General features: G+C 44.2%; 1 protein-coding gene across 2 annotated transcripts in view; it reads right to left on the bottom strand.

Moving 5' to 3' along the window:
- The window catches only part of LOC310681523 (cadherin-9-like), a 137,906-nt gene that overhangs the window by 29,803 nt on the left and 84,099 nt on the right, over positions 1 to 24,004 (bottom strand). For both annotated transcript variants that reach the window (XM_083449426.1, XM_083449425.1), the window contains exons 3-5: positions 21,758 to 22,052; positions 8,757 to 8,876; positions 6,368 to 6,535 (exon numbers count right to left, since the gene is read on the bottom strand). In XM_083449426.1, coding sequence (XP_083305552.1) covers positions 6,368 to 6,535; positions 8,757 to 8,876; positions 21,758 to 22,052 — 583 coding nt within the window. The remainder of the gene's footprint in view (positions 1 to 6,367; positions 6,536 to 8,756; positions 8,877 to 21,757; positions 22,053 to 24,004) is intronic.

Here is a 24,004-nt window from a genome sequence, read left to right as displayed (position 1 = left end):
TTTTTTTTTTTTTTTGTCAGTTTGGTGTTGGTTAAATGTTTAGTTGGAGTTGGTGGTTATTTTAATTTGGGCATAACTGTAAACTGTCTGATGTTGCTGTTGATTTCTATTGATTTATTTGTTTGTTTGTTGCTTGTAAATGATATTTTGTTTTTTAAAAAATGTTTGATGTTTTGTTGTGCTATGTTTTTATATATGTTATTAGCGGGATAGATAGATAGATAGAGATAGAGATAGAGATAGATAGAGATGATGGAGATGATAGAGATGATAGAGATAGAGATAGAGATAGAGATAGAGATAGAGATAGACATAGACATAGACATAGACATAGACATAGACATAGACATAGGCATAGACATAGGTATAGTGTGTTTCAAGGAGAAGAGAGGCTTTAGGAGACAGGTGATGTGAATGGTGTATTCTAAATCAGCCATGAGATGCTGGCATACTTTGGGTCCATCCAAGAGTGCCCGTGGCAGAGCCATTGATCTGAAGGTAAATGTTCTCCCTAAATCTGAAATGAATGTGAGTATCAAGTGGCAAAGTCTGGTGGCCAGAACTCCATCTAGGATGATATTACTGATGGCTTATATCCCATTCTTATGGAAATATTGGTGTAGTCTAGGGTATTGTGTTCTGGAAGCTTGTCACCGGACTGCCATTTCCTCAGAAAGTTGGCTATATTCAGAACCAAGCGTGAGTACTGGTGGCATATGGCCTGCAAACAGAGTCCGTATATCCAAACGCCCCATCTGTGATGGTACTGGAAGCCTAAACTTATGGGGCACCTAAAGTGTTGTGGTTTCTGTAGTTTGGGTGGCAAATAGAAAATGTCTAGTTGAGGCTCCTGAGATGTATGGCTTTTGATTTGCACTTTGGTAGGAAATTCCTTCATCAGATTGTGTAGATCTTTCTGGTATTCCTCAGTGGGATCTGATAACTGGGGCCTGTAAAATGTCATGGTGGAGTTGCCTCTCAGCCTCATGTCTGAAATGTTCACAATGATGACTGCTGCTTCTTTGTCAGCTTTTTTAACTATGATGGCAGTACTATTTTTGAGATGATGCTGTTTGCTGATTACCTCAGCTTGGGCATGGCAGCAAATGCGATCGACACAGAAATCTAATCCGGTTTTATGACCATCTGGGAGGGTCCAGCAGCAGCCCTTTTTTATCATGTCAGGTGCAGCAAAAGAATTTCATGATGACTGAAAAACAGTGGGATTTGAAAGGTGTATTTTTCTACCTGCATTTGCACCAAGAACCTAATTAAACTCATGCTCACACAGTCAATAAACAGAAGCAATACCATGTAATCACAACTTGGTGTTAAGAGCTTGAATTTCAATTGGCAAGAGACAAAGCTGAAACAGCTCTAAATCAGTGAAGGCAAATACATAGCAGCACAAAAGAAATCTGATAAAATGTCGGTGTAAGAAGGGACACATTTTGAATGTTAAAATAACTGCTTTTTCTTAAAATTAAAGGAAGCAACTTGAGTGCACTATACCAGTCCTGTAAAAGCATCCAACCAAGATTTAGTAAAAGGGGAAAGGGCCCTTTAGGGGGAGATGTGGAGCTGTACCTACAATTAAGTCAGCATACTAGGTGCCCATTAGCTGCCTTCAGCATACAAAAAATCAGGAAGAAGACTTTGGTCTAAAGTCAGCAGTGCACTCTTTTGAAAGGTAAGACAACTATGAGCATAATAACCTTTTCTAGAGAAAAAACAAGTAGCAGCCGAGCCTCTCCAGTTTTTAAGGCAGCTGTAGTTCTTGCATCTACTTGGTGGCTCCAAATATCTGTTCTCTGTGAATCCACTCTCTGATCACAATGCATTTCCATCTTTGTCTGTCTGCCTGTCCCTCTCTCTCACACACATATATTATACCTGGGTGCTGCTTTGCTCAGACAGAATGGGAGAAATTATTGCTAGAAGCAGATGTGGTTCATTATTGATCTGAGATGATGAGAGATGCTCTGGCAATCCTCTGTGCTGATTTTGCATTTTTTAGCACATAGACATTTGTTCCAAAATCACTAAAATAAACCCACAAGGAAACTTTATTTCAGAAAATTAAATTCTTAGGCAAACAGAGGGAAATTTGAAGAAGGAAATCTATGTGAATGCAGAGTGCATTTTCATTTAGGACCTGTCATGTGGTAGAGCATCTGTTTTGCATGCATGGGGTCCCATATTAAGTTCTCATCATCTCCAGGGAGGAGACACTGTCTGGAATTCTGAAAGAATCTCTGCCAGTCATTATAGACTATCTGGACCAATGATCTAATTCAGTATAAGTCAGCTTCCTTTGCTCTTATGTACATCCATCTTAACTTTGTGAGTAACAAAGTGGGTAAATAAGAATAAGAATGGAAGAAGGCATTGGAACTGTAACTTTAGCTCCAAAAAGCTGGTTCGCAAATCCCTAATATTGGACCAGTATCAGAATAGCTGGATGTTACAAATTCCTTTGACTCCCACAATTTTCACCTACTTTATAATGTGGGGGAAGAAGAGTAATGGTGGAATTGACTCTTCTCCTGGATATATGTAATGATGATAGGGGGATGAGTTTCTGGGATGGGTACAAACACATTTTCCAGAATGTGTAAGAAAGCTGTCCTTCCTGAGAGCCTATTATCTGCCACTAACACTCTGATTGTTATTCCAGTTCAGTAACTCCTACCTGACTATTAATAGCCAATTTCTTGACTCTAAAATAATCCTTACTCCTCTCTTTTCTCAGGTGGAGTAGAATGGGAAGAAGCACAGCTAGCCTACTCAGCAACAAAAATAATTAACACACCTGGATATAGGTCTCTGAGGAAGATGGGCAGTCCACATATAACCCTTAAGATTGATTGTTCGATGGTCAGTCAAGATTAGAGCTGAGGTCTTTGAAGATGTGCTTGATAAATGATCCCTTGGATCTGTTAGATATGTGCAAATGTGTAGTCATTCGGGGGGAAGGGGGGTTGGCTAGGTGTCTCCTCTGAATGGGCCCACCTGCCGCCAGTGCAATACATGCACTTTGCCCAATCCGTATAACTGACAGAGTTCAAGTCAAGTGGAAGATGATGCTCTTTCTCTTATGTCTTGCCATTGCTGGCATGCTCAAAGAGGACAGGTGAACAAGCAACGATAGGAAGGAGGAGAAAGTGAAGGGGCTCAAGGGCTCACTGGTATTGCATGTGCTTTGCATGCAGAAGATTTCAGGTCCAATCTCTGGCAGCTCCAGTTTTCACTGGGAATGTGCCCTGTCTGAAACCGTGGAGAGCCATTGCCAATCAGTGTTGACAATAGTCATTCGGAGGGACCAAAAAAATTGCCTTGGGTCATGGCCACACCATACACTGCAACATAGGAAGCTGACTTATACCAAGAGCACACCATCACGTTAAAGCAACCTTATGTCACTTTAACTGACACACATTCTCCCAAAAAATCCTGGGAAGGGTAGTTTGTTAAGGGTGCAGGAGCCCTGCAAGTGGTCTCCTGACAACTCTTGGCACCCTTAACAAACGCTTCCCAGGATTCTTTGCAAAAAGCCATGACTGTTAGATTGTGATTGAACAGTGCTTTAAAGATATGGTGTGTGTGTGACCTTGGTTTAAGGCACCTTCCTATCTTGCTGTGATCCCTGCCCATCTGCTGTGATGGAGGCCATTGGCAGGGGCATAGCGTGGGTTGTCAGCATCCGGGGCAAGGCAAGTAATTTGCGCCCCCTAACCCGGGGCAAGGCAAGTAATTTGCGCCCCCCCCCCCGCTGCACTGTCCCTCCCCCAGATAGTCCCTCGCTCTCTCTCCGCACCGCACCGCACGCATGGCACCCTCCCCTCCACAGTGGGCGGCGACCTGGCGGCTCGGATCGGATTCGCACAGCCAGCACTGCAGTGAGAGAGAGTTAGTGAGCCAGGTAGGGGCAGAGAGCTGCGAGTGCGAGCGCCCCCCCCCCCAGATGTTGCGCCCAGTGCGGCCGGCACCCCCTGCACCCCCCACGCTACGCCACTGGCCATTGGTAGTGCCCAACGCTGTCTATGTCTGACACTGGCCCTGCCCTCACAAGTGGAGTGCAGATAAAGCCTGAGCTGGAAAAATCCAGACAGCCACCCTCCTTTCAGAAAATAAAATTTAGTATGTGGTGATTTAGACAAATAAGTAGCAGCAGAAGGGTATGCTTCCCTTTCTCCACCCACAGTATTTCTGCTACAAATCCTTCCCTTGAGTCACTTCTCTTTGTGCAGGGTTCCTAACTTATGTATCTGAATATGCACGAGAACCTGGAACCTCTTGGTAGGGACAGCAATTTGCAGGGAGGGGTATGTGCCTTGCAATAGTAACGCTGGGCAAGAAAAAATTGAAAACACTTATTTTCAATCTCCACTCTAAATTAGCTCTTTCCAAGGCCGTTTTCCCACAAACAAAGCAGCTGTCAGGATATGAAAACTGAGTTTTCATATAGTGGAACAACTGTATGATGACATGAGCCTTCGTGAGTCAAACCCCTCTTTGTCGGGTGCACAGAAGCTTATGCCACAGTAAGTTTGTTGACTCTTAGTGATTTGATATGCCAGTGAATAAAGGGCACACTTACTTGTTATTTGAGGCTGTAACTAAAATAATCTAAGACCTTAAAAAGAAGGCACACCAATCTCCATAGGCTCTTATTTCTTCTGTGCTCACGAAAAAGCCACAGGGAAGACTAAGAGCTAAAAAAAAACCCCCAACAACAGCAGCCTTGATATTAAAGCTTCTTTACGGGTACCTTCCAATATGTAGTCTTTATGAGACTGTCACTGAGTGACATACAGTACAGCAAAATATGTGATACTAGCCTACTTTGGGTTCACCAACTTCAATGTGATTAATTACTCTATCACACACTTGCATTTTAAGCAGACCTCTGAGCTAAGTCATGAGGAGAAGTGAATACATATATTTCACAAGCATGATAAAAAAAAGTGAACAAAACCGATAAATAGTAGAAAGCAGAGAGCGGCCAATAGGTTACAAAGTTTTAATCTAGTTGGGTTTTGTGGCTTTTGAAGAGCACAGGGGTGGGGTACAAAAGGTAAAGGACCCCTGGACTGTTAAGTCCAGCCAAAGGCGACCATGGGGTTGCGGCACTCATCTTGCTTTCAGGCCGAGGGAGCTGGCATTTGTCCACAGACAGCTTTCCCAGTCATGTGGCCAACAGAACTAAACACCGTGATGGAAACCAGAGTGCACAGAAACTCTGTTTACCTTCCCACCACAGCGGTACCTATTTATCTACCGTATTTTTCGCCCTATAGGACGCACCGTCCCATAAGGCACACCTAGGTTTTTTGGGGGGAAATAAAGGGGGGGATTTTTTCCCCCCAGGCGCGGGGCTGGGGCGGGGGAAGCCCGAGCTTCCCCCGACCCCAGCCCCCAAACAGGCAGCTCTCTGCAAGCCATGGGAGCCCAGCGCTGGCTCCCGCTGCTTGCGGAACGGTCCGCGAAGCCTGGATGCGCTGAGCTCAGCGTGCACAGGCTTCAGTATGCAGGCAACTCTCCGCAAGCAGCGGGAGCCACTGTGTACCTGAAGGAGTGTCTCCACCTACATTGTCCAGCCCGGACACTGAGGTCCAGCTCCAAGGGCTTCCTAGAAGTTCCCTCACTGTGAGAAGTGAAGCTACAGGGAGCCAGGCAAAGGGCCTTCTTGGTAGTGGTTCAAAGTGTTGGTGGTGACCTTTAAAGCCCTAAATGGCCTTGGCCCAGTATACCTGAAGGAGCGTCTCCACCCCCATCATTGAGCCCGGACACTCCGAGGGCCTTCTGGTGGTTCCCTCACTGAGAGAAGCAAGGTTACAGGGAACCAGGCAGAGGGCCTTCTTCGTAGTGGCACCCGCCCTGTGGAACGCCCTCCCACCAGATGTCAAACAGCTAAACAACTATTTGACTTTTAGAAGACATCTGAGGGCAGCCCTGTTCAGGGAAGTTTTTAATGGTTGACGTTCTATTGTGTTTTTAATATTTTGTTGGAAGCCGCTCAGAGTGGCTGGGGCAACCCAGTCAGATGGGCGGCATATAAATAATAAAATGATGATGATTATAATTCTACAAGCAGTAAAGCTTTGTGCACCTCTAGTTTTTGTTGGTTTGTTTGTTTTTGCTTGTAGACCTAACACTATTATGGGAGTTAACATTGTTTATTTCCTTTGGAAATATTATATATGTATGTATGTATGTATGTATGTATGTATGTATGTTCCTGTGTGACCTTAAATAGCTGCAACATCAGAAGTGCATCGGCATTTACGTCCCCAGATGGTGAAGCTTGAACTACAGAGTTTAAAGAGGCTTTTTGAACACATCTGAAGTATTAAATGGTTCATACTCTGGGGGAATCGAGGTGGATTGTCATTGACGTCGGTCAGCGTGATGTTCACCGTTGTGGTTCCTGATAATCCGCCCATCTGGCCGCCCATGTCTTTTGCCTGGATGACCACTTGGTACTGCTCTCGGTTTTCTCGGCTCATATCGGGCAAAGCAGTCTTGATGATGCCTTATAGGGAAGAGAAGAGGGGGAGGAAATATGAGATTGAAGGTGGGAGTAGGTCGAAGGAGAGTATTAAAATGGATTTGTGTCAGATATGCTGTGCCAGTTAATCCACAGTAAATAAACAAAATTGAAGGTGTATGCACTGAAATAAGGCTTTCAGTCCATGACTAGTTTAATGTCACAGCAAGAAAAGAGGGAAGCAAGAAGCTCCCATTACTCAGTGTTTTTAAATTGGCACTAAATCAATGTAATTATCCTTCTGGGGGGAAAAAACAAAAATGGTTACATCTGTCATAATGAAAGCTTTCTGAAAACAACAACAACTTTGACTGGTGGTTATTTTTCCATTTAGGATGAAAGGCTGCAATGAACAGGAGTTTGCAGCCCTCTCCAAAATCATGGCAGGGACTGAAACTATACATGCAGCTGAATATGGTGGAGGAATAATAATAATCAGTGCTTTTTTCTGGGGGGACGCAGGGGTACACATACCCCTAAACATTTTGTGAATCTAAGTTTGGCCTCACTTAGGGCAGTATTTCAATATGAGCAGGAAAATGAGAGTTCCCCCTAAACTTTTTTTTTAAAGCACTAACAACAACAACAACAGTTCAGACTATAGCTAAGGTGGGACCACATTTATATATATATATATATATATATATATATATATATATATACACACACACACACACATGCATGTAAATAGGAAATGCACATATCAAGGAAAAGGATGTGCTAAGCTTTTGTTTGTTTGTTTGCTGTGCCACTTTCCTACACACAAATTAGGGTCACAGCCATGCCATATTGTTACACCAGGGGAGGGGCAGCAATCCAAACCAGTACCCACCAATTACAGTCTGAAGCAATACAGTTCACTCTTCCACTCTTACAGCCATTTTGCTGTACTTTGTCATTTTTCAGTACGTATGGGAATACCTAACCAGGGGAAATATTCCCCGCCCCCAAAAGATGGCTGCCTAACCTTGATGGTTTTTGGAACAGCCAGGATGGAATGAGAAGGTGAGGTTTGGGATGGTAGGAAAACAGCATGCAGCTTCCTTCATTTCAATGCACTCTTTCCACCCACTATCAATTTCATCATTTGTGCTCTGATTGGGCTTTGTGCAATTTAGAAATCACAGGGCATTTTCCCTCCTTCCTCTTTTTTCCCCTCTTCCAAATAGTATGGTTTCTGAAAGTGGGTCATGATTTTTTATTGAGCTGGCTCAGAAGGTTCCATTCCCTGCCTCTTGCTCTCATTTTGCATCAGCTATTCCAAAATATCACACAGCCGATGCGGCATCCAGCAGCTGTGGCTTGGCATTTGCCACGCTCATGTAAATGATATGCAAATGAAGCCAGACAACCAGGTTTACGAATCAGCTGTCCTTCTATAGTTCACAGTGTGGCTGCAGTATGGCTTTGTCACAGAGCCAGCTAAAGAAGAGGTTGCAAACTGGGCATTTGATGGGGGCTTGAAATCAGCAAATGCCCCTCCAACTAAAAAGCATTGTTGTTGCTATTTTGTGCGACACACACAAGAAGAGACATTATGAGGAAATTTGCTGTTTGTTCAGCCTGTCTCTTCCATGTCTTGTCCAAGGACCCCTGTGCCACTGCAAAGGTGGAGTCAGCAGTAACTTCTTCAACCAAAGAATGCCCATTTACCTGGTCCAATGGTGGGCAGCACCTGCAACCTGGCATGATGGCTCCTGCCTTCCCTCGGAGCCACATTATGTTTGTTTGGGCTGTTGGCCCTTTCCCCTGACCTCCACGATGCTTGCAGAGTTCCCACCAAGCCCTGGTTTGAATTGTGCCAATCCACGGTGGCTTGGGGGGAGAGGTGAGGCCAGGGATAGGCCCTCGCTGCTGAGGTTTCCACTCTGGTGCACTCCCAGGGCTTAAATTTGGGCCGGTACTCTTTTTGGTCAACCTGCCTCTTCTAGGTTACTAGGGGCCACAGAGCATACCTTGTCCAAGGACCCCTCTCCCCCCCCCAAAAAAAAGGTGGAGTCAGAAGTAACTGCTCCAACCAAATAACAGATGAGCATGAATAGTACAGTATATGAATATATCGATGAAAAACCTTTGAAAAAAACAAAAGAAAAATGGGTGACAATATAAGAAAGAAATACTAAAAGGACTGACAACAACTCCAGATAATTAGAATAAAGCAGAGCTGGCGTAAATAAAAAGAAGCCAAGTCAAGAGACATTCTCACCTGTTTCTGGATCCACTGCGAAGTATGGCTGGCCCTGGAGGATGCTGTAAACAACTTTGGCACTGTTGCCATAGTTAGCATCATCAGCATCTGTAGCGGTCACTTGGATAACAGAAGTACCTGAAATAAGGAGCAAAAGAGCAACAATGGGGTGGTGAAAATCCACAATATGAAATGAGGTTATGTATATTGGGCATAGCACTAGACTGGGAAGACCCAGGTACAAATTCCTGCTCCGTTGCAAAATCCACTGAGTGCTTTAGTCCAATAACCTACCTGTGGGGATGAAATAGGGTGAAACCCCGTGCCAGCTGCTTTGAGCACCTCGGAGCAGAGGTAGGATACATAAAAACACAATTTAAAAGGTACTATTTTACTCATCAGAAGTGAGATAATTAGCTAGAATTTAGTTCTTGGCTCCTGCTGGACATCAGTCTGAGCTAACCGAAATAAACCAGAATCGTGTTGTTTCAGGTCTTCTAAGGACACCTTTGTGACACCAGAGGCCTGTAGGCCCTACCTTGTCCTGCCTAGAAGCAGCCAAAAGGATGCTAGTCAATGCTGCAGATTCAAAAAATTACCAAGGAAACAATCAAGAGGCTGGAATTTAGTCAGTAAAGTCAGTTGGAAAGGAAACACTGATCTCGCCCTGAAGTACTAGGAGAGGGATTTAAACAAATCATTAAAACATCACTGAATAGAAAAACTGGTATGACAAGAGATCACACACACTCAGCACAGCAGGCCACTGAGGAAATATTAAGAAATCAGGTGTGAGAGAAAAAGAGAATATAGAATAATAAGAGGTCTAGGAGAGGAGAAGGGAAAGGGGGAGAAAAGTGACAGAAGCCAACGAAAGTGTCAGCCTATCTTTGAGCTGGGCCTCAGCTTGGCAATCACGCCAATGAACTTTGTTCTAATATTATTCAATCAAGTTATATACCCCCACCTTTCCTTCGCAAAGGAAACGCAAGGTGACTAATAGTATCGACAGAATAATTAAATCACAGTAATATCAGATCCTCCAATTGTCCCTAATTTCCAGGGGCAGGCCTGGATTTACAGAAGCCGTCCCGGTTTCTGATTTAATCCTGGAAGGTCCCGCTTTTCCTTAGGTCGTCCCTACTTTCATTGGAGAAATGTTGGAGGGTGTGGAATAAGACTTCCCCATGGCTTTTTTTCAGCCAGTACTCACCTCTTAGGTGGGCGCCATTGCCATTCTAAGAGAATGACGGAGGTGTTCGTGGTGAGTTCCGGCACTTCTTTTTTCTAGAAAAATAGCACTGGACGTCCCTATTTTCCTCAGAGAAATGTTGGAGTGTATGTCATTTCTCAAGAGCAGTAATATTGATTGTAATTACTAAGTGGCACTGTGTAGGAAGGCTTGACTGAGCAGGGAAATAAAGTTCCACAGTCCCACCCATAGACTTAATAGAGACTCACCCACAAGGCTCAACTTCACCCACTGAGCTGCTGAGGGTTTTTTTTTCCTTCCCTGAGGCAGGAGTGCCTATAGAAGTTAATGAAGAAATCCAGGATTTTAGCTGAGTTCTGATAGGGCTGTGTAGCACACCTCTCCTTCAAAACCAAAGTTAGCAGTAAAGACATGAATTCATACTGTTTCTTAAATTGGGTCTTATTTCAAATGGATAAAAGAGTGTGGGTTTTTGCAGGGAGGGGTTGCTTTGAAAAGATATAAATGTGCACGGCATCTACACGCAAGTAAATGGAATGCAAGCCTTCTGCATATGAAGGAGCCCCGGATTTGAACTGAGAAAGGGTGTGAGGGAGGTTTCAGAATAATATTTACCATAACAAGACGTATTTTCTTGCAGAAACCAACCTCTGCCCCACTTCTAGCCTGCCATAGTAGCAGAGTAATTCACTGCAGATTTCTGATGTCAGTTATTCGCTCACAGCCACAAATCTCCCTTCCTCAAAATAGGGGGCAAAGGAAGATGACATCAGTGTTGATATTGATGGGGCCATTTTAACTATGTTTAAATAGCTTTTAAAAATAAAAATCCACAAAATTAAGGCAAGTTAGAAAGGCAATGAAGTCTTTGGGGTTGCTTTTTGTGGATTGGGGTGTGGGTGTGGCTGTTGGAAGATACATTGCTTCCAGATCACTGCTATGCTAAAATCCTGGATGTCATCATTGGTTTACATGGGCAGCTCTCGTTCCAAGACCATGAGATGGGTTGCTCTTATTACTTCCTTGTATAGGAGCCAGTGTGGTGTAGTGGTTAAGAGCGGTAGTCTCGTAATCTGGGGAACCAGGTTCGCGTCTCCGCTCCTCCACCTGCAGCTGCTGGGTGACCTTGGGCCAGTCACACTTCCTTGAAGTCTCTCAGCCCCACTCACCTGACAGAGTGTTTGTTGTGGGGGAGGAAGGGAAAGGAGAATGTTAGCCGCTTTGAGACTCCTCAAAGGGAGTGAAAGGATTATCAAATCCAAGCTCTTCTTCTTCTTCTTCTTCATCTCTACTTTCACCTCAAAATGAAGTGAAAGGTCTCTGCTCACACCAGGGGCAGCAATTATAGGGGGCAGGAGGGGCTTGGGCCTCCTTTGTGGGCAGGGGGCTGAGTGCCCCAATATTGAGACGGTCATGTGCCAGGCAGGGGCAATACAGGGAGGGTGAAGATTACTCTGTGTGCCCCCTTCCCCTGGTCGCAGGAGATGGTGACCCTCTCAATATTGGGGGGGGGGGGCTCAGCCCCCTGTCCCAAAATATGGAGGGGGCCAAAGCTGGGTGGGACACAAGGAGGGCCCCCTCTTCCCATTGCTGATTTGAGAGTGCTCATGCCCTGGGCAGGGGCCAGACTTGTCACGTGACACCAGACCCCTTCAATGGGGAGGGGGTAGTTGGCACCCCTGGCTCACACCATACACTTAAAGCACTATTATACAACTTCAGCAGTCATGGCTTCCCCTAAAGAATGCTGGGAACTGTAGTTTGTTAAGGGTGCTAGGAATTGCCCCATGATTCAGGGGATGGGGCGGGTGGTAACTGTGAAAGTGGAAGAAAATGCTTTAAAATGTATGGTGTGCTGTCTAAATGAAGAGCAACTGCAGCTTCCACGGGCTGTCATGCGAGATAAACACTTCATTCTTTCCACACAGTAATGTTAATAACCTCTACAATGGCGGTTCCAGTCACCCTTCTGCTTCCAAAACAAAATGCCGCAAGCAGTTACAGGAAAATCCTATGCACATCTAGTCCTCAGACTTGCAAAGTTTCCAGCAGTATTCTTATTTTAATTGCTTTGGGTCTGCATTTTCTTCAGCTGGATATGTGGGTGTCTGAACTTTCATGAACACAATTTAGAGTATGACACACACTCTCCCCCCCCCCCTCAAAAAGAGAGTGAGTTCTGAGTTCGGCATCTTCCTTCTTAACCTGTCGGTTTTGAGGATGCCATCTCCTCTGAGGCCCCTCTCACTTTTGCCTGTTTCGTTCGTGAAGAGCCGTTGCTCATTATTGCTCAATCTGCGCCTGTAACAAAGACAGCACAACAGAGGCGCAGATATTTTCAGTCTTCCAGTGCTTTGTGCTCTCTGTATAAAATTGGATCTGACATGGTGACGTGAGTACAACATGGGGCTATTATTACTCTGAAATGCCCTTGCTGTGGATTGCATTTGATTTAGAGGTGTGTTTAGTCAGTGAAGGGGACTCCTGCTTGCTCGTTGATAAAGCATTACTATGAGTGTTGCAAATAGTCGTGACTGCAGTCAAATTAAGATATTATTTCCAAATGGGGAAGATTTTTCTCCCAGTAATTTATCAAGGAAGTCATGGCGGAAACATCTGGCTGCTTTCATGCTTAAGATATTTTATGGCTCTCAGTTTCTGGACAGCAGAATAAAGGACTGTAGGTTCAACAGAAAACCCGAAGTCTGAAGCATAACCAATTTGAGGCTTATTCTTGTACATTTTGAGAATTTATATTTTCTGTTTAATGCTCACTGCCTCCCCATCCCATCCGTACAGTTGCTCTTGAGAATATGGTGTTCAGTTCAGTGGGCTGACCTGCATTGGATATTTGTGACTATGGCTAATATGTGTATGTGAGGAAGTTTTTTGTGTGTGTTTTATTATAAGGAAGTGTGGTGGTATGAAGCTGGACAAGAGCATCTCATCACCATTTTGAGGGGACAAGGGGACAAGGAAAGGAGATTCATGCTACCATTTTGAAAATCTGACTGAGGAGGATGAGGTAATTATTTTTCTATCTGTAGTTTGAAAGCCAGGGCAAGGCTGTTCCTATTTATTTCCTGAATACATATTCACACTATAACTATCAATTCTGGCTCGACACCCATGTTCAAGGTTTTCCAGAAATGAGGAGCCATAACCTTGAAATGTGGCCATTTGCTTCCCCCCAGTCATCATGTTCCCAGAAATGCAAGTCTTCTGCCACCTTTTTGTTGCTGTGTGGATTCATCCAGTGAAAGCTTGTTGCAGTTTTCAAATAAACTTTGGAGAATTTTTATTATTTGTTTGTTCAGAAATTGCCAACTATGAACAATTTAGCATCGTAACAAAGCCTCTCAAACTGCTATTCTATGCATAGAAGAAATTGTGTTGCTTTTAACTATTTTCCCACATGTTTACTTACATATCTTAATGCATTTAGTAAGTTCCTATGTTCCCAGTAGCTATATTATTCATACCCAACAAAAAAAAAAAATCTTGCCTGTTCCAATTGTCCCTGTTTACCAGGCAGGGATTTAGAAACAGTTCAGATTTTATGGGATTAACCATGTTAAGTAACTTTTCTATGTGTTTGAAGGCAAGTTTGATTTGTATGGCTGCATAGATTGTATCCAGACTCATTTAGGATTTAACCCCATTTATTCCAAACCAACAGGATTCAATTCTTTAGATTTCAGTCCAATGCCCTCCAATTCTCTACCAGCATATAAATCAGGTGTGGGTGGTCCAGGTGTTATTGTATGCCAACTACACTCCAACACCAGCCAACATGACCCAATGGTCATGGATGATGGGAGTTGTAGTCCAACAATATATGGAGGGCCAGAAGTTCCACACCCATGTTGTAAATGCGCATTCATGTATTTTTGAAAAAAGATAAAGAATGCCTGGGTGGTTAAGTCTAGTCGAAGGTGACTGTGGGGTGTGGTGCTCCCTCGTTTCAGGCCGAGGGAGCCAGTGTTTGTCCACAGACAGCTTTCCTGGTTATGTGGCCAGCAGGACTAAACCACTTCTAGCTCAATAGGACACATTGGCGGAAGCCAGAGCACACAGAAATGCCATTTAACTTCCCACAACAGCAGTACGTGTTTATCTACTTGCACTGGTATGCTTTTGAACTGCTAGGTTGGCAGAAGCTGGGACAGAGCAACGGGAGCTCACCCCATCGAGTGGATTTGAACTGCTGAGCTTCCGATCAGCAAGCCCAAGAGGCTCAGTGGTTTAGACCACAGCACCACCCGCATCCCTACATGTACACTGCATATTCAAGTGCACTGTTTCCTGCAGCTCATAACCATTTGTCCAGGAAGTAAGTTACTACATTTGTGTGCATTGCAGCTATTCTGTAACAATATAACCATATCCATGTGAATGTTAAACACTTTATTAAACCTCTTTTTTCTACAAAAGTGCCAGTTTACTAACAGACCCTGCTTTGCTCAAGGACAAGCTGTTGAAGTCTAAACGAATGTAGCATAAAGCAGGTTGGAGGAGCATTATGTGATGCAAAATGGGAGAGCAAACTGTAAAGGCAGCAGTCCTTGTTGTGAGACTAAATGGGTTATAAGCACACAAGTGCATCTTTGTCTACTTACACTTGCAAAATCCTGGAGGGCTTGCAACTCCTTTGCTTTTCTGAGTAGCATTAGTCCAGTCTCAGATGCCATTTCCTGCTGGGGTAATAAGCACTAGTGGCTGCAATTGAGATTGTGGGCTTTTTGGGTAGGGTGTGCTCTTGTTTCCTTATAGTGCAGGCACTATAAGACTTTATAATGCCAAGATAATCACTGGGGCCATGCCTCTGAATGCCAGTTGCTGAGAAAGAAGAGTAGGAAAGGGGTGTTTCCCTCAAGTCCAGCTTGTGGGCTTCTCATCAGCATATGGGCGGCCACTGTAGGATGCAGGACTTGATGGGTCTTTAAGCTGACCCACCAGGGCTCTTCCTATGCAATTAATACCTTAGATATGCATGCTGCCTTTCCCATGAAGAGCTTGGGGTGATGTACAGAATGGATTTATGCTATCTTGTCCTCATAACATTCAACCTATGAAGTAGGTGCGACTGAGAGCCTGTTGTGTCCTTGGCCATGCAGTGAGCTAGATGTGTGGTGCATCAAATTCAGGTCTCCCCAGTCCACATGTCACACTTGGTTCATGACATTACAGTGGACGCTTGGGTTGCGAACGTGATCCGTGTGGGATGCAGGTTTGCAACCCGCAGCGTTTGCAACCCGCAGCAGTGGGTCTGCGCACATGTGGGTTGCGATTCGGCACTTCTGCGCATGTGCAAAGCATGTTTTAGCGCTTCTGTGCATGCATGACCTTCGAAACCTGGAAGTAACCTGTTCTGATACTTCTGGGTTTCGGCAGGTCCATAACCTGAAAAAACACAACCTGAAGCATCTGTAACCCGAGGTATGACTGTATAAACATTTGGGTGCAGCTCAAACCATACAGTTGCAGCAAAATACATGTGTAGCAGTAAGACTTTTGTCAATGAGAGATTACTGCTCCCTGCTTTCCAAATTGTTGAGCAGCTGACAAATTGATCTCATGTGCTAACTCAACTCATTTTATGTGTACTGGACAAATATAGATTGCCCCAACATTGAAGAATGAGATGCTCCATCGTGTGCAGATGATATTGTCCTTTTCTTTGAGTGTCAGAATGTGGTCCTTCATTCCCAAGCCCTGATTACTTTATTTCTGGTGTCCTTTATCTCCTTGAAGTTTTGGAAGCCACTTTCAAAGACTCTTTGCCTGCGCGTTCTACGTGTGTGAAAGAGACTTCACAATAATTTATGTCGCCTTAGAAAAAATGCTGAAGCACATTGTCTGACTATGCTGAAGCCCTATTTGCATACTTTGTAAATATTTTGTGCTTCTGAAGTGGGTCTGCATAATACAGATTGTCTTTGCATTCTACTTTCAAAACAGCTCCCATTTGATATGCCTATATTTTTTTCACAAGTTAGAGACTATTTCTGATGTTGAACGCATAAAGTTAGCTACCAGGTAAGGGATGGAAGGAAACTCCTAGAAACTTTCCATGCTGCTTTGTCCTGATTTACAGACTTCATGAAGGACATATATAATGCTCCTTTTTAAACGTAAGTAATGTCGTTTCAATAGGGATGCGGGTGGCGCTGTGGGTTAAACCACAGAGCCTAGGACTTGCCAATCAGAAGGCCGGCGGTTCGAATCCTCATGATGGGGTGAGCTCCCATTGCTCGGTCCCTGCGCCTGCCAACCTAGCAGTTTGAAAGCACGTCAAAGTGCTTAGGTAAATAGGTACCGCTCCGGCGGGAACATAAACAGCATTTCCGTGTGCTGCTCTGGTTCACCAGTAGCGAATTGGTCATGCTGGCCACATGACCCGGAAGCTGTACGCTGGCTCCATCGGCCAATAGAGCAAGATGAGCGCCGCAACCCCAGAGTCTTCCAAGACTGGACCTAATGGTCAGGGGTCCCTTCACCTTTACCTTAATGTCATTTATGTGTATCTTCTAATACATGCTTCCTCAGCCTCAGCCCCTCCAGATGTTTTGGCCTACAACTCCCATGATCCCTAGCTAGCAGGACCAGTGGTCAGGGATGATGGGAATTGTAACCTCAAAACATCTGGAGGGCCGAGGTTGAGAAAGCCTGTCCTAATATGTACTTTCCTTAAGATGTCATCAAGCTGCAGTTTGTGTGGCTGCCAAAGAAGTAAGCAAGTGGTCAGGTGGCCCAATCCACAAAAGAGAGTTTTGACAACGTCTAAGGGGAGAGAAGGTTTTGTCAAGGTGTAAGGAATGGGGTGGGTGAGTTTGATGAGTGAAGCGAACAGCGACTCATTCCCTAGTAATAGCATATATTTCTTTGTTTTCTATATTTCCCCCTTGCCCCAACAAAAATTGAAAGGTACAACATTTCCATGAAAGCCTATTAAAATGATGTAGCTGAAGGCCAAATAATAGTTAGAGATGAAGACCATGCTCTCTGCCTTCTTCTGAAGCCCCAAATGACTACATTTTCTGCTCATGATACTTTTGACAAAGGTTCTAGGTCCCAATATTCACTGTATATGGGTTGAGCTACCCACAACTACTAGTCATTATGGCAGGGGAGGCTGGTCCATTTGGGTGAATGTGACGTAGCACCACTAACCTCAGTAAGAAGTCCCCACATCCCTGCCTTCTTAAAACCAGTCCAAAGAGGTGTCACTGTAACCCCTTCCTCCTTAGTCTCAATGGTCTCATGCAGGAAGGATCTGCCAGTTTTGATTTCTCATTTGTCTAATGTTAAATTCAGTTTTCTGGATTTCTGAAGCAATCTACATTAGGAAAAAAACAAACCCTCCTAAAAACTAACCAGCAATTTTGGTGTGGATTTCTCCTAAAAAAGACATTGTTGTGTTCAGTTTTGACATGCACATTTTTTGCAAGAATTTTCTTGCTAACATAATGCATTTCTATGTATTGTTTTCACTAATATATAAGTCTTTGTGCACACTTTCCCCTAATATATGCTTTTTTTGGTAAACATTGTTTTGGTGCATCACAAAATTCAGCTAACAGAACAGGTGTTTATAGAATAAATTCAAGTTATAAAATGCTGAGCTCTTATGAAATATACTCAACCAGATGAAATGCAGCCTTTAGCTTTTAATTAGAAATCTGAAGAATCTTGCAATGAAGTGTTACAATTTAAACTGCTAGCGGGAAATAGGAATGCCAGCAAAGAAAAGGAAAATGTATCCAGTCTTGATTGATTACTTTCTTCATTCCCTGACTTTTTACTATGCTATTCAGTCACAAAGAGAAGGAAAATATGCTTTCTCATAATTTCATCCACTTGCCATTATTCATATTCCCCTGTTGTGTTCAGCAGAAGGAAACCATTGTATGTACTATAGGTTGTGCTCTCACACAACAACAAATATTGAGCCAGTCACTTGCATGATCTGAGTTTGTACTCCAAAAATATCATCCAGAATCTTCATAGCAATGTGTGCAGGCTCCTTAGCAGACAAACCAAAGTACAGTAGAAAGAATTTCCCAGCATCTGAGAATTGCTGTGATATAACATTATTGTCCTACCATGAGGGCAGATAGAGCTCGTCAACCAGGGAAGGAAGCCCATGTTGGAAAAGGAATACTCTGATCATAAACCTCTGTTGCCTTGAGCTATACTCATTTGTGAGAATGGTGTTGGGAATAAACCCCCAAAACCCATACCTTCTACTTTGTAGGACATCCAGTGGTGGAAGAACCCTCCCTGGCACCCGGGGCAGCACAGCCTGGAAGGACTACGCATGTGTGGCATACCGCACGTGCACACTCCGTACGGAATGCCACACATACGCACTCCCTATGGGCTGCCGCATGCACGGTTACTGTATGGGCTACTGCACAAGCAGCATCCCATACGGAGTGCACATGTGCAGTGACCATACGTGATGCTGCACATGCGCAGTCCGTACATGCTGCCGCTCATGTGCGGCGGCCGTATGGGCTGCCACTTGCATGGCGACTATACAGGCTGCCGCGTGAGCAGCATCCCGTACGGACCGCACATGTGCGTCGACTGTACAGAATGCCGTACATGTGTAGTCTGTACAGGCTGCCGCTCATGCGCAGTGGTCGTATGGACTGCTGCACAAGCGGCATCCCGTCTGGGCTGCGCATGCGCAGCAGCCCATACAGTCGCCGTGAGAGAGGCAGCCCATACAAACGGCGCGTGAGAGCAGAAGCCTGTACGGATGCCACACGAGCGGCGCCGATACGAACTGTGCATGCCCTTGGCCGCTCTACAGCTGGGGGGAGGCAAGGGCCATCTTGTCACCCCTCCCAGAGTGGCACCCGGGTGGCAGATGAAACTGATGGACTATATGGAAATGGCGGAAATGACTGGCAGAATCCGAGACCAGGGAGAAGAGTCGACGGATGAAGATTGGAAAAAAATTAAAGCATATTTACAGAAATATTGCAAAATTAATGAATGTTAGATGAATATTGGAATGAAATTATAAGGTTTTAGCAGAAGTGTTATTAAGAATTATATGAACATTAAGTGCTAATGTGTTAAATTGGGAAATTGAAAGTCAAATTATGTTATGATAAACTACAGACTAAATTGAAGAAGAGGGAAAGGATTTGTTGAACCAGATAATTTGAACCAGAATACAAAAAAAGGGAGGTGTGAGGGAGTCAAGGAAATAAGCTAATGAAAGATCTGGATACAAAAATTTGGATTTATGTTTTTGTGGGTTTTTTTTTTCTTATGTTGTATTATTGCATTTTTTTTCTTTTTTTTGTTATTGATGTATTGTTTGTTGAATGTGTTTATTGTTTTGCCTTTACTGTTTTTCTTTTATAAGTATAAAATATCTAATAAATTTCTATTAAAAACAAAACAAAAACAGAGTGGCACCAGGGGCAGACCGCCCCCCTTCCTATGCCCCTGAGGACATCTTCAGGATAAGAAAGGCTAAAGAGCAAACACTACACAACTCTGGAGTAAAGTCCCCAAGACAATTGGATGGTGTCTTGTGAGCCTCCTTTCAGCAACTCCTGCAGCCAAGCTTGCACATCAGTGAGACCAAGAGGCAGGTCTTGTAATTCGGGCAGCTCAGGACCTCCATACGCATTGCCCAGGCTTTCCCCCTTGAGAGGTCACTTCAGTCCTGCCAAGCAGCAAAAATGATGCAGGATGCAGCAGTTATGAGTTACTGGTCTCTGCAGCTGCCGCAGGTACTGTGATTCTCCAGCAGTTGGACTTCACTCCCAGAGGTGCCCTCCATTGTCTCTTGAGACTGACGAGTGTCCTTATGAAAACATTTGCACATATTTGTCCATTGATTAGCTGGGGAACTGCATCATTTAATTCTCACTAGATGCATAAAGACTTTAACATTAGAAACTGTTACATTCAGAAAGGGAATTCTTCTTTCTCCAATTCTTGACATATTTCACAGAATGCCACTGGGATTTTTCATTTTGTCCTGTGCAGCCATATCAGAGCTGAAGGGAAGGGACCTTGACTTAATGTCTTATCTGAAGGACGACATCTCTAACTGTGCAGAACACATCCCTTAGTACTGTACTGCAGCGTCAGCATTAGGTATGAGTGAAAAGTGCTGAGCTGTGGACTTTGAGCCCGTAATGTTTCTTCTTCTTCTTTTTGTCCAGAGATTAGAGAATTATAGTTGATGGGGGGAATACTCCAATAAAAATCAGTAGGAAAATGGATCTGTCAAATAATTGCAGGGCACAAGTATGATAAAAACACTTTTTAGTGTTGATTTAAAGGTCACTCTCGGCTTAAACTAGTCAGCTGTGGCAACTCTCTTAGTTTTGATGTTAAAATTATGGGAAATAAAATGCAAATGATAATCTGTTAATTGATGGGAAGAATTGATGGGTTAAAATCTAGTGGAGGATTCTACTTTTGATCTATTCAAGCAAGTTTCTTGGTGAGTTAATGACCCTAAGTATGGTTGTTAATATAACAAAGTGGGTTGTTTTGTGCCAAAGGATAAATGGGTGGACCTCGTCGCTTACCTGGCAGGTGGGGAGAAAGACAGAGTGTTTGCGAGCTGAGATCATGCTACAAGAAGCAGGTAGATGTTGGGAGAGAGTCAGGGGTGCAACCTGAATAAAACATGGGGGGAGGGGCAGGTAAGCCCTGCCTCACATAATCAATCACACGATGCAGTGCACACAAGCCATTTGATAGCGGTACCTATTTATCTACTTGCACTTTGACGTGCTTTCGAACTGCTAGGTTGGCAGGAGCAGGGACCGAGCAACGGGAGCTCACCCTGTTGCGGGGATTCGAACCGCCGACCTTCTGATCTGCAAGTCCTAGGCTCTGTGGTTTAACCCACAGCGCCACCTGCGTCCCTTCCCTTCCATAGTCTGCCTTTAACCATTGTATGCTCTTGCACATGTGTTGGTTGGTAGCCACGGTTAACTGTAATGAAGATCACCTTTCTAACCATCGTTTGCCAACTCACTTAGAACCATAGTTATAAAGTACTGTTAGAAAGGCAATGCAGCTGCCTACCGTTATCAATACTTAATACTAATGTGGACGTAACACTACACCATGGTTAGAGCAAACCATGGAAGAGAGAAGGGAATTTGTGCGATATCACTGAAAAGCATATGGAGGGGAGTGCATGAGCCTCTTGGTGCACACTGTTTCTTGGACGTAATGAATTCTACAAGCCCAGGTTGTTTATGTTTCCACTCAGAATGAGTGCACAGTCTTATATTGTTACCACCATTTGAGACACACATCTCACGCACTGTCCTCAAGAAGGACAACAAATCCTTCTACATGAGTCTAGATTATGCATGAGGTTAGAATATTTCCAATTCTTTTTCCTAGAAGGAGGGGAGAAATCAACAATTTGTCATTCCACAACTTTGAATACAAAAGTACAAAGGTGTCAAACAAATTGCCATTGCTGATCATGCACACAGATGAGCCTGTTAAGCATTGTTTTCAGTGGTTCATTACTGGATGGCAATAATAGTTACGATCACACAGCATATTAGAAGTTTCCATTTGACTGCTGCTAGCTTCATGGAAGCCATATGGTAACCTATGGGGTGGAAAAAGACAGATATTGATGGCAGACAGGAGCTGGTGAACTGATATTTACAGATGCTTTTATGACTACTTAAAAACCACAAATAAGCTCTAGAGTATTGTTGTGAAGTGGCTTAACCTTCTATCTTTTTATTTCTTTTTCAAAAAAAATATTTTTAATATGATAATAAATTATACTTACCAACGCTGGACTTCTCAGGAACACTGGCCGTGTAAATGTCCTTGGTAAATTTAGGTTCATTGTCATTGATATCGTGGATTTTAATGATAAATTCCGATTCAGGCTCCACTTGTCTTCCAGTCTTTCGGTCTATAGCCTTGGCACGTAGCACATACAGGGACTTTTCTTCTCTGTCCAGCTTTTTTGCTGCATGAATATCTCCTGTATTTTCATCTATAACGAATAGACTGCCAGCCCCTTCTCCTGTTAATATGTATTTTAAATTTCCATCTCCCATATCTTGATCAGTGTGTAGCTTCAGGGATGTTTTTTTAAAAAAAAGAAATGGGGAAAAGAAAGAAACACTCTATAAATATATGCATTGTTATTACAGACCAAATCTTTCAGCACATATGAATAAGTCTCTACAAATCTTGTCTGCAATTGAGGTCAGCAGTAGTTATCTTTTTGCCTCACTGTTGCAGGGGAAAATTACAAAAAAGTAAGATTTTGGTCACACATGCAAAGCAGCTCGAACAAATTGATAAAGGACACAAAAGGATATAGAAGATAAGGCAGCAGCATTTAAACAATATGATGGCAATTGTAATATAACGCTCCCGCCCCACAACAGTGTTTCTGAAACCTATTGCCTTCTGGGAAGTGGGAAGCTATCAACTTGCTTTTGCTAAGTTAAAAACCTAAAATGAAATATAGGTCAGGATCCAAAGAGCTACTTCAGGTGTACCTGAGGGTTTTCGAAACTCCCCCTCAATTTGGAAAGTGGCTTTGTCATCTGACAGTGGAAGCTGCTGTTTGAGCGCCACAAATTCAAAGCCCCCTTGGGCAGGCAGAATTAGTCAAATGTTTTGCTTTCAATCCGAGACCCATTTCTGTAGAATTGTAATGAGCGGGTGCGATTTACGGATTGGAATGTTCACAGTAAAAATTGCGGTGAGCCGATCCGGCTGGGGGTTGGGGATTCAATTTCAGCCATCCAAGCCACTTTATCCAACCCTCTTCAAGTACCCTTCCCGGGCCTCCCCTTTTCCCAGACCTCGTTGACTTTGTTCAGCACCCTCCTCGACTCCTTTTGCCTGGCCGGTGTATGTTCTTCAACCACCCAACTCCTGCTTGCCTGGATAACGCACTGCATGCCTAGAACCCCTGACATTGGTGTGGTTGAAAAGTAAACTGCTTTATAATAATAGAATTGTAGTGCTGGAAAAGACCCTGAGGATCATCTAGTCTAACTCCCTGCAGTGCAGGTGTCACCTCCATGTGAGCATTAAACACCCGTTCTCAGATAGTAAACTCAGTCTCCACCCACTTTCCGGTCTGTCCCTGTCCACAATTTGAATGTCCTCCTCAGTGACCTTCAGGCTGAAAAGCGTTCCTTATTTCTGCAGTAAGTGACAACCCTTGTGCAAGGTGCCACCCAAAACCAGCAGAGCACACAATGACCGCTCCCCACATTAAATGGGGGACGCCTTTGCGTGGTTGTGTGCAGCCCCCTAGACACTATGCAGCACCATTAGCACAGGCCTGGCTTCGCCTTCCCCAGGTGGGATACCTGGAGGTCTCCGCCTACCTCAGCCAGTTGCCCAATCCCACCTGGGGAGGTGTTGCTGAGGTGACCAGGCCAGGTAAGGGGGAGGGACCACCCTGCCCACACAATAGGGAGAGGATCTCACCTAGAAATCGCCAGTTGGCTCCAGAGCTTCTCCCACCCTCCCCATCCTCAGTTAAGATTTCTTTTGCAGGTTAACCTTTTCTCCACAGGTATGTGGGCACTGGTACGTCAAGGTTGCTGTTGAAGGGCCGGAAAGGAATTCTCCTGCATTGGCAAGTTTGCCTTTCCCGTAGCAAAATGTCACAACTTTGGCGGTATCAGGCCTTGGGCAGAATCCTTTAGTCTATCTTCCCTAAACGGGGGTGGGCGTGTAGCAGTGACCCACGCCCCCTTTCTCTTTGCTGTGGCGATCCCAGGGTTACCCGTTAAAGGGGTTGTTCTAAGGGGAGACTTTGGCCGTACGTCTAGAGGTTGTCATTGCTCTCCACTGTGACGGCAGCGCACTGGGGGTGGGCTCTCTCTGCTTTAACATATGTTCTCCAGAGTCAGCCCATCCCCCCCTCCACACTCTGGATAACCCTGATGTTCCCTAGATCCCTGGTGGGGAACTGGAAGGGATAAACGCCCAATGCCTGAGCCAAGGTCTACCCACATCTGAAACATAATAAAGTTGTGGCCAATTTTAATCCCATAGC

The sequence above is a fragment of the Podarcis tiliguerta genome (genome assembly GCF_965153285.1).
Source record: "Podarcis tiliguerta genome assembly, chromosome: 7".
Lineage (NCBI taxonomy): Eukaryota > Metazoa > Chordata > Lepidosauria > Squamata > Lacertidae > Podarcis > Podarcis tiliguerta.
Note: the sequence above shows the minus strand (reverse complement) of the source record. Positions and strands in the feature narration are given on the sequence as shown.